At 47.4% G+C, this 13,192-nt stretch overlaps 1 protein-coding gene across 1 annotated transcript; it reads right to left on the bottom strand.

Annotated features, from left to right (window-relative positions):
* Positions 1-3,397: 3,397 nt before the first annotated feature.
* Positions 3,398-12,629, bottom strand: CALM1 (calmodulin 1). Its single transcript, XM_056546153.1, has 6 exons — positions 12,502-12,629; positions 9,383-9,413; positions 7,212-7,355; positions 6,520-6,626; positions 6,291-6,426; positions 3,398-5,654 (listed from the first exon to the last, which is right to left on the bottom strand). Exons 1-6 carry the CDS (start codon positions 12,502-12,504, stop codon positions 5,626-5,628), a joined length of 450 nt encoding a protein of 149 aa, XP_056402128.1. The 5' UTR covers positions 12,505-12,629; the 3' UTR covers positions 3,398-5,625.
* Positions 12,630-13,192: the final 563 nt, after the last annotated feature.

The following is a 13,192-nucleotide window of genomic DNA, read 5'->3' as shown; positions in this document are numbered from 1 at the left end:
ATTGTAGTAGGAACCAAATATGATAAATGGCGGAGACCACTCTGGGTCCTAGGCGAGGTTCACATTGCAGCAATGCTTTAAAGGGGTTCTCCACCATACGGTGATTTTAGTAGGTACCTGGCAGACAGTAATGGACATGATTAGGAAGGATCTGCACTTGTCTTGGGGTTAAATGGCTATGCTGTGAGATTACCAGAACACTGTGGCTTTTTGTGAACTGGTATTTCCTGTTTGATTTCTTTTTTTTTAACTACAACTCCCATAATTTTATTTTTCTCCCTCGCAAACATCAGCCACCTCACCCATTGAAACATAAATGAGCTGCATCCATTCAAAAGACCTGTGGTTTTCAATCAGGGTGCCTACAGCTGTTGACTACATCTCCCAACAAGCGATCGCTTCACCCATTGAAGCAGACAGACAGTCTCGGCCGCATTGCAAGCTGGGAAAAATCTGTGACAACAGTAATTTTGTATGCTGGTAAAAATAAATATTGGGGTGAAAATCGCTACAGACACTATATTATGAACTACACTAACTTTACAGCCCCTGTAGCATAGTCATAGCACACTGCGGAATTTCAGCGGCGGACAATTCCGCTGCTGAAATAGTTCAGTGCAAAGAACATGTTCATTCTTTGCACGGACGTCCACGAGCACTGCATAGCGGTTAATGGTGACGGCGCAGTGTCGCACGATCCTACCGCCGAAGTATTTTCGGTGGCGGCGGCGGCGGCGGCTGCCAGACGGAATCTCCGCTCCCAGAATTCAGCAAGCGGAGATTCCACAGTGTGAACATACCCTAAGGGTAGGGTCACACTGAGAAATTCACGAGGAATAATTTTGGTCAGGAAACTATTGCCTTCCCTCTTTTTATCCATTGTGCAGAATTCGTGCGGAAATGAAGAGGAATGAAGGGGGAGGCTGATCAATTCTACTTTTCTGGATTCCGCTTGACTTCAATGGGCATTTACTTAAGGATTCTGCCTTAATGAACATGTTTTATCTTCAGGCAGAACAGAATTCAGCTAGCAGAAATTCCTAAGTGTGTACAGAGCAGTGGAAAGTCCATTAAAGTACCGTATGTTTCACCGTATAAGACGCACTTTTTCTTCCCCAAAACTGTGGGGGGGGGGGGGGGGGAGTTAGTGCATCTTATACGGCGAATATACACACACCTATCGCGGCGGTCCCTGCGGCCATGAACAGCCGGGACCTGCGGCTAATATAGGACATCACCGATCACGGTGATGCCCTTTATTGACCCTTCAGACGTGGCGATCAAGGCTGACCGCCGCATCTGAAGTGAAAGTGACACTAACCTGGCTGCAACGGGAGGGACCTTACCTGCCTCCTCTGTGTCTGCTCCGTGCTGGGATCCCCTGCATGGCCGGCGCTCTCCTTCGTCGTCGCGCACGCCGCCCCGTCATCCAATAGGAGCGGCGTGATGGCGGCGACGGAGAGCGAGGATACCGGGCAGAAGAGACGTTCCAGAGCGACGGGGACGCGGCAACAGCGATGGAGGGCGACATCCAGGGCAGCGGTGACGGATCCGGAGTGGCAGGGACACGCGAGTATTACCTCCTATACCAGTGGTCTTCAACCTGCGGACCTCCAGATGTTGCAAAACTACAACTCCCAGCATGCCCGGACAGCCAATGGCTGTCCGGGCATGCTGGGAGTTGTAGTTTTGCAACATCTGGAGGTCCGCTTTCGTGAAGATCACTCTGACCTATACTTTACATTGTATTCTAGATTTTCCTCATTTAAAATTGGGTGTGTCTTATATGCCGGAGCGTTCTATAGGGCGAAAAATACGGGTAAATGGAACTTTCATTGTTAGATAATTTGGAGCAGAATAAGAAAGCAGAATTACTAGAGTAAATCCCTCTAATTCCTCAATGCGAACATACCCTAATACTGCAGAGCTGGGGCCCCCAGCCACTCACGTCCGTAAGAAAAAGGTGGCACAGCGATATATCCGGCACCGTCCTTCTCAGCAGCCGCTCTGGAGTTGAAGGAATCTCCAGGACTTAGAGAGCAGAGGGGATCCAAGGACTTAAAAGGCAAAGCAGTGTAGAGATTGGGCAGTATGAGGTGGCATCACTGCTCTGGATTCTGTCTCTGGGATCACATAAGCAGCTATGAAGAAATATAAACACAAAGGCTGCAGCCACAACTCAATAACCTGATGACAAATTATCTGCCGTGAAGCAGAGAAAGCGATAAAGTAATAATACACAAAGGAATGAATGACGCCCAAGATTCTGGTAAAGAAACGCTACAGGAAGGTGAAAAATGTAGCAAGGTGTCATTATCTTCTTTACATTCCCGTGAAAGTGTAAGAGGCCTCGTGACCTAAACATCTGCAGCTTATAATAGTACAGAAGCGTTATAAGGGGAGCTGCCGAAATCAGTCACGAATTATTCTCCAGAGCTGCACTCACTATTCTGCTGGTGAGGTCACTGTGTACATACATTACTTATCCTGTACTGATCCTGAGTTATATCCTGTATTATACTCCAGAGCTGCACTCACTATTCTGCTGGTGAGGTCACTGTGTACATACATTACATTACTTATCCTGTACTGATCCTGAGTTATATCCTGTATTATACTCCAGAGCTGTACTCACTATTCTGCTGGTGAGGTCACTGTGTATATACACATTAGTTATGTCCTGTATTATACTACAGAGCTGTACTCACTATTCTGCTGGTGAGATCACTGTGTACATACATTACATTACTTATCCTGTACTGATCCTGAGTTATATCCTGCATCATACTCCAGAGCTGTACTCCCTATTCTGCTGGTGAGATCACTGTGTACATACATTACTGATCCTGAGTTATATCCTGTATTATACTCCAGAGCTGTACTCACTATTCTGCTGGTGAGATCACTGTGTACATACATTACTGATCCTGAGTTATATCCTGTATTATACTCCAGAGCTGTACTCACTATTCTGCTGGTGAGATCACTATGTACATTACATTACTGATCCAGAGTTATATTCTATATTATGCACGAGGTTGAACTATGAACTTAAATTTTTCACCCAGTTTCCCTCCAATGAATTGCAATACTCCCATCCATTTGTTGTGTTTTATATTGCAGCTATTCTCCACTAGGTTGCTGAACAGACGACTCCTCAAAAATAATGTAAATATAAGTTCTAGGGTTTGACAGTATTTGCTATGCCGACGACCCCCTGTAAAATCTCATTCTATAAGAAGAGACAAACATCATCTGCGGCTGTAATTCTTTGTTTTGTCTGCATTGTTGTGTTGGTGTTAATATTGGCTTCTGTTCAGGGGGGTAGGGTCTCATACAGTACATACCGCCCCTGTTCACCCTGTATTACCAATAAGTAAACACAAGGAGCGATGACTTGTTTTTATTTGGCTTTATTAATTTCAGCTGCAATACAGGACAGCTATTTACTCTATCCAGGTCTTTTGTATCAAGGCTTAGCGTGTTTGTTTTATTTTTCCCTAAAGTGCAAGCACAGATTCAGAATTAGCACAAGCTTCCAGTCAAGCCATGGTAGAATGAGCGCAGGAGGAGGAGTGCCACGTCCACTGTCTCACACGTGATCGCCACCAACAATGGCCCAGAAATTATGGGAATTGAAAAGCAGGAGACGCGTTTCGACCTTGGCCTACCCCATGTGCACCAAGCGTTGTCATTGTCTACCACCGCCATGCCCAGTGTATGTTCTAATCTTTGGCATTCTGCTACCAAACAGTGGTGCCAGAGAGGAAGAGGGGTTAACAGATTAGTAGGTGAAATGAGAGCCTGGCAGTGCCCACTAAGATTGTTCTCTAATAAAAAGTCCATCCAGTCCCCTCAGGCTGAAGCCAAATACAGATTGTTACCAAGAATCTGACCAGGTGATATTGATGGAATATGGAGGGGAGATTAGTTTGCAGCTGTATTTAGAGCTTTGCAGGTCAAGTCTGCAGCCAGATATGGCAGAATCTTTTACAGCTGATCGATTGTCTGCCCAAAACTCCTCAAAAGCCTGAAATATATTCACAAATATCCACTGCATACACTCCAAGGTCCATAGAAATAAGTGCAAGTCACACCGCCAGCACTTACAGATGAGGAAGCCTTACCCATTACCACAAGGTTTATTACTCTGCAACCAGTTCAGCCTCTAACATGGCTACCACCAAAAATTCTGTCAAATGCAACCAAAACGCTTTAGCCTGAAGTCATCCTCCCCCTCCAGCCTGGTAGAAAAAGCAGTAAACAATGCTTGAGAAGCATAAATTAGGAACACTGACTAGGTACCCACAGCGCTCAGACCTAGGACTCACACCTTTATTCCTCAGGTTTTACAAATAAAATATTTTTTACATATATGTTTAAATCAGAACAGCCAAAATGTGCCTTTATTTTGGTAGTTTTGTGCATGCATATAAAAAGGCTTCTCCATGTGCCACGCCTTAAGACGAAAAAGTAAATGCAAAATTAAGTAGTGATTTTCAGCAGACACAGCTTATAAAATACACTCGCCGCCATGGGACGGGACCCATCAAAAGAGCCTGTACAAAGCGTCACTATGGATCTACATGGGCGGGGGAGAAATTACAGATACAACTAGGAAGATCTCTAACCAGCAAAGCCATGATAAGCACTCTGTACATGGATGGATGAATAAATTAAAGTGTCAACAGAAAAACTATATAGTTACACTAATGGTCTTTTATTGGAAAACAAAAAAAAATCTAGCATTTACAACTTGGAATGGACATTTAGAAGTTAGTTTTTTCCTTGAACAGCCTCGATCTTTGTGCTGAAGTCCTATAGAGTGTATAGGAATCTGCCGTATCCAAGTCTGGTGCAGACTTAATTTCTTCTTTAAAAATGCTGAGAGTCCAAAAGATGCTCCCCATCAGTGAGCTATTCGGTTATTAAAAACGTGAACGGTAAGAGCCCAACACCCGTTTCACTCAAGTGCAGCACAAACACGTTAAACTGAAATTAGAACAGACATGCCATCCCGGGTAGTGTAGTCATCCTAAAGCACGCCAGGTACAAGAACCATAGTTTTAGGGGGGGGGGGGGGTAGGGGGCAGGGGAAGGCTTCCGCCATCTGTATCCTTCAAGCATACTGCTGCATACCATCCTGAGGTATAAACCAATTTTTTTTTTTTTTTTTAAAGAGTAAACCAGCTATGACAATTTATACTACAAATTGAAACAGAATCCACCAGATATGGCAGAATTGCTTTAACATTTTTTTTTGTTTTTTCTTGGTTTTAAATACAAAGGTCTGACTGTGCTCAATTGTCAAGCTGCATGCATGTAAAACTGGCCAGCCCAAACAGTGGAGTAATCATTAGCAAATGGAGCTTAAGGAGTCCTCTAAGTGTTTCCTTGTTGGTAAAAGGTAGTACGAGTATTTAGATACTGTAAAACTGATGTTTAAACTCATCGTTTTAGGGACAGGACCACCAACCATTACATGCAGATTGTTTTGTGGACAGAAGGTATTTCTTGACATTCAGTTTTGCTATACAGAAACAGAATGAGTAAATGAACATTTTTGCAAGAGGTAAGTAAAAGATTCAGTTTGATTCTTCTAGAGGGGGAATTGGGGAGAATTCTTCATTTTGCAGTCATCATCTGTACGAATTCTAGAAAGGAAGAGACATGGAAGTTAGTTGGGCTTTAGAGGAATGTTCTGGGTGCCATCATGCACTAGGGAAGCTCTCGCCCCACCTCAGCGGGAGGATTGTCTTTCTGGTTGTGATGCTACTCAGGAACCATGTAGTCACTGTTTGCATTGTCTTGCCAAGCACTGACACTTTACAAGTTTGTCACCTGGTAACTAAATCGCCTCTCTAGAAGTATTAGAAAGCAGACACTGCGTCACACAACACTGACCAAGGCCCTGTGTGAAGTCAGCAATCGTTAAAGTGGTAAAGTGACCTTTCGCGAGTGTACAGCTACAGCCAAAATGCAGTTTGTCTGCCTTGATTTCACCTCAGAAGGACCCTGCTCTACCACACACTGCACTGAGCAGGAGCTCCTTAGTAAGGGAGGTTTGATAACTCACCGTGTATCATATCAAGCCAAACTGTTCTACAACAGGACCTCAATCTGTATATAAGTACAATCCCAGGCAGCATCTGTACAGGCATGCTGGGAGTAATAGTTTTGCAACAGCAGGAGATCCCCATTTTAGAACTTCCCTATTCCTCCCCCAAACCATTCTTTATGACAACGCTTTAGGTAGGAGTGCTCAAGGACCCCAAGTGCACATTTCTTACCTTCGTAGTTGACCTGTCCATCTCCATCTATATCAGCTTCTCTGATCATTTCGTCTACCTCTTCGTCTGTTAGTTTTTCACCTAGGTTGGTCATTACATGGCGGAGCTCTGCTGCACTGATGTAACCGTTACCGTCCTAGAAGGAAACCCAAGACTCCATTAGATCAGGACCAGACAACCTTTTGGCACTAGGTGAAGAATGTGCTACATTGGTCCCAGGATCTGTTACCTTGTCAAACACTCTGAATGCTTCACGGATCTCTTCTTCACTGTCAGTGTCCTTCATTTTTCTTGCCATCATTGTCAGAAATTCGGGAAAGTCAATTGTGCCATTGCCTGAGTAGTAGACATTGAAGTTACAAGAAATGTGACGGCAATAAGGTAAAGCACCTTGCTTGCTCGGTCAACAACTAGCTGTACCCCCTATGGCTGTAAACAGTCAACCCCATACCCAAAAGCCCACGGCCGCAGCCCTCACTAGTATACATTACTTTCCACATCACTCGACACTGAGCTCCTGTCTACAACATACTTAAAGGGAGGGATGTTCCCTGCAAATGCTACTTGTGGCTGTCAGCACCATTAGATCCTGGCTGAGGTCCAGCACTTGAGCCGTGTTAATGTACTATGATTAAGAGAGAGGCCTCATGTCCGGAGAAGAATGCCTTGGCTCACTAGGAGCATACCTGGATATCTCAGGGCATCACAAACTACAGGAATCCAAAATGGATGTAGCTGATGTTTAATATGCAACAGACTAAGGTTATATGGGAATAAAAGAGGAGCACACAATGGGGTAGTATATCTACAGATACCTAACCAAGGAATCCCAGCAAGCAAAGCATGTTTGAGATTTAACACTCCTACATGATAACACCAACATTGCTGAAGACCAAGAGATCAGACTATTATTGCACTTACCATCAGCATCTACTTCATTGATCATGTCCTGCAGCTCTGCCTCTGTGGGGTTCTGACCCAGCGACCGCATGACTGTGCCCAACTCCTTAGTGGTAATGGTGCCATCCCCATCTTTATCAAATAAGGAGAAAGCCTCCTTGAATTCTGAAAGAGGGTGGGAAATAAAGCCAGTTAGTGAATGTACAAAGACAATGCACCTAATGCTGCCTGCACCAAAAGCAAATCCAGACTATAGTAAAGCTCCGACTCCTTGAACTCCCTCAACAAAAGAGCCTTGACCAGAGTATGTAGACCAGTTACTATAAAATCTCCAACTTATCCAGACATGTAAGTTTAAAAACAAACTATGAAGATTGCTGCAAGATCTGTAGATATTACAAGTCTCTACATGATTCCTACATTCCTGATCAACCTAATCCTGTTGGCGGTTGTAGCACAATGTGTAGAGACTAGTGGAAAGGTCTTACAGGTAAATGCCCGAATGAATGTACAGAAACATTAAATCTTTATAGAATGTTTTGCTTGCAAGTCTTTCTGCAAGTCTTTGGACCCAGGCCCTCATCTTACTTTAGTACCCCCCCCCATTTGTTAAACTAAAACTCCCATTATACCCTTAGAGCCTTCATATAGATTCTTTAGGTTAAAGCATGTGCATTCATGAATATTGGACTATGAAGGATCTAAGGACATAACAGGAGTTAAACTAACGAATGAAGAACCACAGGTTGGAGGAAGACTACTTGAGTTAAAGATGAAGACCTGGGTCCAGAGGCTTCAAGAAAGTGTTGCAGGCTATTGCCTGCTCAAGGATCTAACAGGTTCATGAACTGCATCTCCATTACAGTGGTCCCTTAACATACGATGGTAATCTATTCCAAGTGGACCATCGTTTGCACGGATCCCTCAACATACGATGGTTTCAACAAAGTAAAGTATAGGACAGTGGTCTACAACCTGCAGACCTCCAGATGTTGCAAAACTACAACACCCAGCATGCCCGGACAGCCGTTGGCTGTCCGGGCATGCTGGCAGTTGTAGTTTTGCAACATCTGGAGGTCCGCAGGTTGAAGACCACTGGTATTGGAGGTTATACTCATGTGTCCCCGACGCTCCGGACCGTCACCGCTGCCCTGGATGTCGCCTTCCATCGCTGTCGCCGCGTCCCCGACGCTCCAGCAAGGCCTCCGCTTTTCAGGCATCCTCGCTCTCCGTCGCCGCCATCACGTCGCTACGCACGCCGCTACTATTGGATGACGGGAGGCGTGCGCAGCGACGTGATGACTACGATGGAGAGCGCCGACGATGCAGGAGATCCTGAAGAGGATGCGCCGGAGCCCCGAGGACAGGTAAGTGATCGTCAGCGGACCACACTGGGCACTCTAAATGGCTATCCGGTGGCAGCTGAAGCAGTCTGCGCTGCCGGATTGCCATTTATGCGATGGCCCCGACATACAAAAGCATTGTTGATGCTGCCTTCAACATGCGATGACCTCAGAGCGATTGTATGCTGAAATGATCGTATGCCAGGGCCATCGTAGGTCGGGGGGGGGCTTTAGTCTAAGTACATGATGGGATTGTTTGCCCATACACAAAAATATATTGTGCAAGACCAAGGGCTAAGCAAATTTGATGTTCCACAGATTTCCTTACTGCACTGGATCCAGCTAGGACCAGGATCAGGATGGAATTAGCATCTTCCTATGGATTTACTTTAGGTTCAGTTCCCACTCCAAATAGGATAATTTGTTCCTTTAACACTATTTAAGGTCTATTTACAAGCCACATTCACACTAGCACCAGCTTAGGTGTCTGCTCACATGTGGCATCATGGATATCCAGTGTATGAGGCAGCAAAGATGGACTAGGAGCACTTGGGGGGGGGTCATAAGATAATGGAGACGATAGATGTCCCTGCCCCCAGGCTAGTTCTGGGTGCAAAGCTGCAAGATGTATAGCTTCAGCTCATTGTGCCGACAAGCTGTCCCACCACTTGCAGTAGCATTGCACCGATTTATATGACGTATAGTAGCCGGGTAGAATAAGGACTGGGAGCCATGATTGATGACAGACGGGCTCCACTCTTTAAACAAGCTTAGTCATTGCTGGATAACAAGCGACTGAACAGCCTGCAAACCAAATTACCCCGCTCGCTGGAAAAAGCAATTACTCACCAGCAATCTGCTCCTCAGTCAGCTGATCGGCCTAAAGAGGGCAGAAAAAAAAAATGCATTAGAGACCCAGAAGCAAAAAAATGTTACAGAAAACACAATGATCAACATTAACCAGACATGTTACATAAAAGGTGGAGCTGGGGGTCTTTGTTGGGCGGTTGCACCAGAAATACAGGCGGTTATTCTAGAGCTGCAAAATACTGAGCTACAAGGTCTCACTGAAAACCTTCATAGCTGCCAAATATTGAGCCACTGAGTGTCAGAGCTTTATACCAGCATTTTTTTCCAACCAGTGTGCCTCCAGCTGTTGCAAAAACGATTACTCCCAGCATGCTCGGACAGTGTTTTCCAAGCAAGTGTGTCCCCAGCTGATGCAAAACTACAACTCCTAGCATGCCCAGAAGCCTTTGGCTGTCCGGGCATGCTGGGAGTTGTACTTTAGCAATAGCTGGAGGCACACTTAGGAAAACACCGGTATATACCTTGCAGAGATGTAATAGTTTACAAGAAATGTGTCCCATTCCTGTTGCTCATCGGCTGTTGCGAAACTACAACTCCCAGCATGCCCTGGCAGTTTTCTGGAGAGCAACAGGAATGGGACACTATGCTTTATATGATTGAGCTTTTGTAATTTCCAAGACATGCAAGACGGCAGGAGGGGCAGGGAGTGGGCACAATGCCATGACAGGGGGTGATAGATGCACAGGATACTATAGAGCAGTGGTCTTCAACCTGCGGACCTTCAGATGTTGCGCTGTCCGGGCATGCTGGGTGTTGTAGTTTTGCAACATCTGGAGGTCTGCAGGTGGAGAGATCACTCTATAGCAGTGGTCTTCAAAGCATGCTGGGACTTTTAGTTTTGCAACATCTGGAGGTCCGCAGGTTGAAGACCACTGCTCTAGAGTGATCTCTCCAAACATGCTGGGACTTGTAGTTTTGCAACCGTTGCTGAGCTACTGGTTGGGAGGGAACAATGATTTAGGGCAGTGGTCTCCAACCTGCGGACCTCCAGATGTTGCAAAACTACAACTCCCAGCATGCCCGGACAGCCAACGAATTGTAGTTTTGCAACATCTGGAGGTCCGCAGGTTGAAGACCACTGATTTAGGGCACTGCCATAAAAGAACGAACCCGCCAGGGTGCAGACATTACACTATAGGGGCAACTGCATCCTATCTGCCCTGCAGGTCACCTCCTGCTATCTGAGGGCTGTGGTGGAGAGGGGGGGGGGGGGGGGAGGGGGAGGAGGGGGTGGAGGAAAGAAAAAACCCTGCCCGTCAGAGTATCTGTAACTAGACGTGTTCATGTCGCCAGACTCTGTACGGGATCTGGTATCGGGTATATATGGCTCCATGTCACGCCCTGCCCCCCCCCCCCCCCCTTGCTATGATGTGATTTCTGGGCACAAGTAAGTGTTTCAATATTCAACGCCAAGATTCCCTTGTCATTTCCATATCTAGACAGCGCACGGCAGGCAGCCCAGGAATCAGTCCTGTGTCAAGGTATATGGCGTATACTGTGCAGATCATATACCCAAAGGACAGGTCTCCCTGCCCCCAATCTATAAAGCTCCCTACGGGCCCTGTCTCCAAACCTGACAGCTGTATTTCTATGGATAAACATTGGAGCCCCCGGCCAGAGCCACCCGACCGGCCAGAGCCACCCGACCCGTCTAAGCCTCCTCCAGTGCCGGCTCAGATCCGGAAACGTTCCAGCCAAAGAGGATTAACATTTGATTCCTGGAGGTGATGTAAGATCTTTGCACCCAGAAATGAATGACACCAGAGGCTGCAGGCTGGTACAGCAAACACCATCAATCGTCCGTGACGCCATCGCAGCACCGAGAACACAAGGAGTATTCAGCAACAGTGCAACCACAGAGACCTATAAAATGAGAAGCGGCGCTGCCCTGCTGCAAATACCAGGGCGCAAGACAGGGGTACAGAGTATATATATGTGCAGGATATATGCCAGTGTTTCCCCAACTGGGTTGCCTCCAGCTGTGGCAAAACTACAACTCCCAGCACGCCCGGACAGCCTTTGGCTGTCCGGGCATGCTGGGAGTTGTAGTTTGGCCACAGCTGGAGGCAACCCAGTTGGGGAAACACTGATATGGTATGATGCTGACCCAAAATGTGGTTGCAGAAGTACAACTCCCAGCATCCCGTGTCAACATGTAGCTCTAAATCTAGTCAAAATCTACAACTCCCAGCATCCCCTGACAATGTGGCTCCATACCTAGTGCAAATCAACAACTCCCAGCATCCCCTGACAGTGTGGCTCTATACCTAGTGCAAATCTACAACTCCCAGCATCCCCTGACCACGTGTAGCTCTATACCTAGTGCAAATATACTACTCCCAGCATCCCCTGACCACATGTAGCTCTATACCTAGTGCAAATATACTACTCCCAGCATCCCCTGACCACGTGTAGCTCTATACCTAGTGCAAATATACTACTCCCAGCATCCCCTGACCACATGTAGCTCTATACCTAGTGCAAATATACTACTCCCAGCATCCCCTAACAGTGTGTAGCTCTATACCTAGTGCAAATATACTACTCCCAGCATCACCTGTCAGCCTCTGGTTTAACTGCTGTTGCAAAACTACAACTCCCAGCATCCCACAACATGTTCAGCTTTAGCAGATGCATAACTACAATTCCCATAGAGTGGAAGCACAAATGTATAGAAAGTCCTGCAATGCACCGAACACCCAGCTCTGAACAACCCCAATGCCAACTATAAACCCCCCCCATGGCTGCTCCATAATAAATGATTGCTGCCTCAACACGTGACCAGTGGACTATACCACGTGACTATACCCAAGCCCTATGGACTATAACCCCCACCCTATAGGGACCTGAATAATCGTATAAGAACGCTATACTGGCTATAAAAGACGTTCTGCAGCAGCTGCGCGTCCACGGCAGGGTGTGAGGTAGCGCGCGGCAGCCACAACGCCCGGAGCCAAGAGACCCGCCCCCTCCCCCCCCGGAGAAGAAGAGGCGCCTCACAGCCGGCCCGCCGCTGACAGACCGGAGCGAGCCGGGAGAGAGCACCGGAGATCGGAGGCCCAAGAAGGACAGCGACACGCCGGGCGGCGGATACATACCATGGCGGAGAGGCGGGAGGATTAGGTATCCGTGTGACGGGAGATGCTGAGGAAGGACCGTACGGCGCACTGAGCTCCACAGAGTGCTGGGGGTGTGTGGTGGCGCCGCAGCGCTTTATAAGAGCATATCCCTCCGCCAACGGCCACACACCGCCCGGGAGCCGGGACTGCGGCAGGTGACACGCCCTAAACCACGCCTCCAGACCTGTCACTGCCGAGGAATGAGTGGGCGGGGCTTAGCCGGTACCGGGAATGAGCTCAATGAGTGCGACCTGACACTGAGGAGACCAGGAGTCCACTGAGACTCCGACACCCCAACACACCCTGAGACCCCAACACACCCTGAGACCCCAACACACCCTGAGACCCCAACACACCCTGACACCCCAACACACACCGAGACCTCCGACTACACTGACACACCGAGACCCCTGACTACACTGACACCCCAACACACACCGAGACCTCCGACTACACTGACACACCGAGACCCCCGACTGCACTGACACCCCTACACACACCGAGACCCCCAACTACACTGACACACTGAGACCCCCGACTACACTGACACACCGAGACCCCCGACTACACTGACACCCCAACTACACTGACACACCGAGACCCCCGACTACACTGACACCCCAACACACACCGACACCCCCGACTACACTGACACACCGAGACCCCCGAC

This window comes from Hyla sarda, chromosome 11 (assembly GCF_029499605.1).
Source record: "Hyla sarda isolate aHylSar1 chromosome 11, aHylSar1.hap1, whole genome shotgun sequence".
NCBI lineage: Eukaryota > Metazoa > Chordata > Amphibia > Anura > Hylidae > Hyla > Hyla sarda.
This window is presented reverse-complemented; position numbering and strand designations above follow the sequence as displayed.